We start from the raw sequence: 5,473 nt of genomic DNA on the forward strand, positions 1-5,473 counted from the left end.
CGTCAGCGGGGCGAGGTAAGTGGGAAGTTGGACGTTGGGACCGCACACGTCGTCGTGAGCCACGAAGATAGCTGCGGCTTGGTCATCCCAACCGCCTTGCAAACCTATACAAGGGTTGAGGCTGTGCGCTGTCGTGCGTGGCAAGTGGCGCGGAGACACGGTGCTTCCGCTTTGCCGATTGCGGGTTAATGTCTCCGAGGTCCAGCGACGACTGCACTGCCTGCTTCATGAGGCGCAGGGCCTCGGAGACGCTCGGGGCTATGTCCTGCTGTCGAGTCCGCGAGGTCATCGCCCGTCAAAACAGGTAACAGGGAGCAGGAGCCTTCGCCAACTAAAAAACACAGCACACATGACGACTTAGTGTGGGGAGGGTCGGCGAGCACTCACTCACTAGGCGGCGCCGCAGGGCCGGGGCACTGGCCACGGCCTCGCCGACCACTAGAAGGCGGCCCACCCACTACGCGCACTATCTTAGTGCGCGGGGTGGGCGGGAGGCACTCACCCACTAGCCCGCTCGCCGGCGGCCCACTCACTACGCGCACTATCTTAGTGCGCAGGGTGGCGGGAGGCACTCACCCACTAGCCCGCTCGCCGGCGGCCCACTCACTACGCGCACTATCTTAGTGCGCAGGGTGGCGGGAGGCACTCACCCACTAGCCCGCTCGCCGGCGGCCCACTCACTACGCGCACTATCTTAGTGCGCGGGGTGGCGGGAGGCACTCACCCACTAGCCCGCTCGCCGGCGGCCCACTCACTACGCGCACCAACTTAGTGCGCGGGGTGGCGGGAGGCACTCACCCACTAGCCCGCTCGCCGGCGGCCCACTCACTACGCGCACTATCTTAGTGCGCGGGGTGGGCGGGAGGCACTCACCCACTGTCCGGACACAGCGAATCGATTTCACTTTTGCGAGCGAGTGTGATGACGGATGCTCCCACCGAGTTCCTACACTCTGACACTCACTTGCAAGCGTCGGCTCCCAAGCAGCAGCCAAGATGAAGGACGCTGGAGATATTGGTACGCCGCAGCCCACATGCCCCCGACGCCCGAAAGAATTTACGCCGTTTTCTGTTTTCTTTCTTTCTTTTACACAGGACTGGATTTTACGAACGAGGGCACGGGACTGGTGACGCAGAAAAGAATTCCACGATGAAACGAAGAATTACGCGCTCGTCACGTTGAGCCCTGGATAGGGTCGATTCCGCACGGTAGTTGGTACGGGACCCCATGTTACAGTGTCGTGTTCCGCGTAATCTTTCTACAGATAGGTTGATACATGAAACAAGAAGCGCTTCACACACACACGCCGCTTGGCTGACGTTGTAGGTTGTTCTCCGAGCTGGCGGTGTGCCGCCGGGAAGTCAAGCTCGGAGCTGGCGCAGTGTCCGCCGGGGCCCAAGAGGGCAACCCTGTCGCGATCGATGCCGCCCGAGCGAGACGTACACCTGTCTGTGCCATTGAAGCCGTGGTGGCGGCGCGACATCCATAATTTTATCACTCGCACTAGGCGGCGGCGGCGCTGGCGGCCGCCGTCTCCTGCGAGTAATAAAAGTATGCCGCGCCCACCACCGCGACCAGCACCGACACGAGGATGAGCGGCATCGCGCCGCCGCCCTCGCCGCTGCCGCCGCCGCCACCCTTGCTGGTGCTCCCCACGCGTTCGCTCGGCGCGAGCTCGCCCACCTCGAATTTGTCCAGCTGCTTGCGCGCGTCCCTCGAGTGGCCCACATCCTCGAAGTCCTCCGTCGCATTCTGGCCCGCCCTGTCCATGAGCACCTCCTCGCCGCCAGGGTGATCGTCCAGGTACTTGGTGACATTGTACACCTTGTCGTGGATCACCATCCAGACGTCTTCCTGGGTGTTGTGGCTCTCCACGTCAGCCATGGACCTGCGCGCGCGGGCCGGGACGGCCGCAGGTTTGGCGCGGAGCCCCGCCGACGCAGCGCGCAGACAGCGCGGCAGCGGTGTGGCGGCGGCGAGCAGCAGCAGCGCCGAGGAGCGGGAGACGGGCGCGCGCGCGCGCTCACATGAAGGGGCGGCCCTTGCTGTCCTCGGTCGGCTCGGGCTCGGGCTCGGTGGCCTGATCGGACGCCATGAATCTTCAGAGGACCTTGCGACGCAACAAAATGCTCGCGGGCGACACACACCACACATGCACAGACACACAGCCCCTTCCCCTCCCCCCTCAAGGGCGAGGACACGCACAGGCCGCACCTCTAGTGAGGCCCGCATAGTATGTGGGAGACTCGTGCCGCCGCCCCTGCCACCCCTGTGTCAGTGTGCCTGTGGTAGTGAGAGACTGCCAGCGACAAGCTGGAGGCAGGTCGCTAGACTGAGATGAGACCGCCAGTGGATGTGGGAGTCCACCGCGCACCGCGCTGCGAGCCTGTCGTGTCCCTTGTCAGGAGCAGGAGAGCCCCACCTGTCCCCCTGATCGTTCTTCCAAAATCCTGCTCGTGCAGGTGGGGACCCTGTCCTCATCCCATCCCTCGTTTGGCGTGTCTGTTTTCTTTCTTTCTTTCTTTGTTGGCTTCTAAAAATCTGTCACACACACACACACACACACACACACACACACACACACACACACACACACACACACACACACACACACACGCACACGCACGCACGCACCCACCGGCCCTGGATGTGAGGCTAATGACTGCACTCCAAGTGCTCCAAGCAAGTGCTGCGCGTGCTCCAAACTGTGACTTCATTTGGCTTTCTTGGAGCACTAGCTAGCACCAAAACACACGAGGGCGAGCTGGTGGGGCGCCCGCCGGGCCCGCGAGCCAGCCAGCCGACGCACGCTGCCCCTCGTGTGTTTTGGTGCATCAAAGTAGACATTTCTTCTACCCTTATAAGTCTCTCGTGTCGGCGCCGACGCTCTTTTAACGTAGAACGTCCCATGAGTGCTGATGGATGATCTCCGACAACCCAAAACCAAAATAAAAATGCGGAGTGGCCCCACTTTGGCGTGCAGATCCTGCGTCTCTATCACTGCCCGAACAACAGAGGCGGGTCCGCGTTGGAATGCGGAGATAGTAACCACCCTCTGTGGTGTCTTAACCCCTAAACGGCGTTCCTTTACATATGTAAAGGAACTTATTGTTATTTTATTCCTTTGCAGGACGGCTGGTCGGAGCGACGGCCGATCCAGCAGCCGTCTGCGACATGGCAGTGGCCCCGAGTCATGTGCAGCTGGTCCCGAGCGGCTCAGGTCCCAGATCGAATCTCGGACCCACAGATTCTAGATTCCTTTAGATTCCCTGGATTCCCGCAACAGCGATCTCTTAGCGGCGGCAAACAGAGGCGCAACTCTGCCAGCAGCGAGGAGGCTCCTGCTGCTCAGCTACCGAGGCCTGGTGGCGTCGGCTGCTGCGTGGAGAAGACAGCAGCACTGTCCGACCTCAAAACATGCACAACAAGCGGGATTTGTGACTCTGTCCTCGATTCTTCAGTCGCTCTGCCGGACGCGCTCGCTTTGTCGCGAGGGTCACCAGTGTAAGCCGTGTGGACGCCCAGAATAGCCTCCCCTGGCTTAGCTAGAGTGAGAGATATTGTGCACGTGGTCAGCCTCTACAATATATACACTGACACTTTACCTCCCAGAGCTCGTCTAGGTCCGCCACGGCCATCCTCAGCCTCCAGAGGGCCCCCGGCCGCGGCGCGGTGCGGCGGCGTCACAAATCCGACGTCAGTTCACCGGGACGCGATCGGGCGATCTGAAGTCCAACTAGGCGTATGGATTATCCGCCCAGGGCTATCACCTGGACCCCTCAATGGACGCCTGCGGTGCCGCCCCCACGAGGTGTTGTTCACACCTGTACAACCATTCGTGCAGCAGGAACGCGCTGTGTGTGGCTGGCAGCAAACTCAAATGACGACGGGTTGCAGCCTCGTAGCTCAACGGCAACATTGTGCATGAGGAAGGCTGATAGAAGTATCACCAGCCACACAACCAACAGCTTCTGGAGAGTATGCGGAGCGCAAGCAGCCGGTGATCAAAGGCGTGTTGCTGTCGGTGGCAGATTGCCAGAGGGACGCCGGCGCCTCGGTGCGTGGCTTCGTCACAATTTTCCACCGCTCAACTTGGAGGCAGTGTGTCTAGTAGCGTGCTACACCTATGACGGCGGACCTCACTGGGGCGCCGACGTGCGACGACCGTCTGGGATCGAAAGACGAAACCGCGTCCCAGGAGCTCGTGCAGAGCGCGCTCCGGAGCTCGGTGGCGGGAAATTTGAAGGGAACGTGGTGGCTTCCCACCGCCTCTGTATGTGCCCAATAAAGTGCTAACACGACCCTCGGGCAGCAGGGGGTATGTGGCGAGCGCACGGAGGCACAGTTAGGCCGCCGTGATATCGCCCTTCCGGGCACCCCGTTTCGGTAGCCGTTTAGGGGTTAAGGTCCGACCTGTGGGCTCTGCCTGCGCTCGGCACCGGGCACCGCCTCGGTATACAAAATGCGCCTGCGGGCGGACCCTCACAGATCACAGATCACCCTCTGTGGTGCCCCCTTTGGCACTTTACTCCTGTCCCGCGTGACCCTCTGTCTCACATGAGTTTCGTCCCTCGATTTTGTGTCACGCGTCTCCTCCTAGTTCGGCTCTGCCGAACTGCGGTCTGTCGTAGCTGCTCTCTTTCTGTTCTGTTTTTGCACTTGGCCTATACTCTCGGCCTCCTCCGCGCGCCGCCGGGCGCGAGTGGGAGCCCTCGTGCTCCCCGCAATCAAACGTGGTGACCCCCGTGAAGGATCGAACTTCAACCGCGCGACACACATGAACCAGTCTTATAGGTGTCGATTGGTTATATGCAAAAATGTGTGGTCAGAGCGTTAATATGGCAAAAATTTCTTCGCCTCGGCGGGGCCGCTCGCCGCGGGGCTAGAGAGTGACTTTTGTCGATGTCGGCTAGAAGTGCTGCACCTTTTTGAGAATTTCACCCCCCTCGCCCCGCACCCCGCCGGCGTCGCGCTCTCTCAGTCCGGCCGCTCGCCGCCCACCCCGTTGCGCACCGTGTACGCGACTAGTAGCCCGAGCCAGTAGAGCTGCAGCGCGTTGAAGGCGCCCACGCTCACCGCGTGGGCCCACAGCGGGCCGCGCAGGCGGGCGGCGGCGGGCGAGGCGAGGAGCGGCGCGACCTCGGGGTAGAAGCGGCGCAGCGAGACGGCGGTGAAGAGGACGCCGCGCACGGCGACGAACGAGGCGGCGGCTGCCGCCTGGAACCCGTCCCGCAGCGCGCGGAACCGGCGCAGCAGCCGCTCTGCGCCGGGGAGGGCTCCCGGCTGCAACGACTCGAGCGTCCTCGCGGCGTGCGCAAAGTACTCGTGGGCGTTGAGCGGCAGCGTCGACGCCTCGATGAGGCCGAGGTAGAAGACGCCGTAGTAGATTGGCGCGAGCGCCATCGCGTTGAACGCGACGGCCGCCATCGCGAAGTGGTGCAGCAGCGAGTCGGGCCGGCGGAGCTGCTTGATC

The 5,473-nt window shown here is 62.3% G+C and overlaps 1 protein-coding gene across 1 annotated transcript; it reads right to left on the reverse strand.

The window, feature by feature from the left end:
* Positions 1 to 1,255: 1,255 nt before the first annotated feature.
* On the reverse strand, positions 1,256 to 2,128 carry EMIHUDRAFT_369948 (hypothetical protein). The gene is made up of 2 exons (XM_005769923.1): positions 2,028 to 2,128; positions 1,256 to 1,888 (listed from the first exon to the last, which is right to left on the reverse strand). The coding sequence occupies exons 1-2, from the start codon at positions 2,093 to 2,095 to the stop codon at positions 1,504 to 1,506; spliced, it is 453 nt and encodes a 150-aa protein (XP_005769980.1). The 5' UTR covers positions 2,096 to 2,128; the 3' UTR covers positions 1,256 to 1,503.
* Positions 2,129 to 5,473: the final 3,345 nt, after the last annotated feature.

The sequence above is a fragment of the Emiliania huxleyi genome, assembly GCF_000372725.1.
Source record: "Emiliania huxleyi CCMP1516 unplaced genomic scaffold EMIHUscaffold_406, whole genome shotgun sequence".
In the NCBI taxonomy this organism is placed as follows: Eukaryota; Haptophyta; order Isochrysidales; family Noelaerhabdaceae; genus Emiliania; species Emiliania huxleyi.

What these genes read in the sequence shown, in the direction of transcription:
- EMIHUDRAFT_369948 (XM_005769923.1), bottom strand. Translation starts at nt 2,095, where the DNA reads ATGGCGTCCGATCAGGCCACCGAGCCCGAGCCCGAGCCGACCGAGGAC. An exon ending in AGCAAGGGCCGCCCCTTCAT is followed by an intron (nt 1,889 to 2,027) that starts GTGAGCGCGCGC and finishes CCGCGCGCGCAG; the next exon opens with GTCCATGGCTGACGTGGAGA.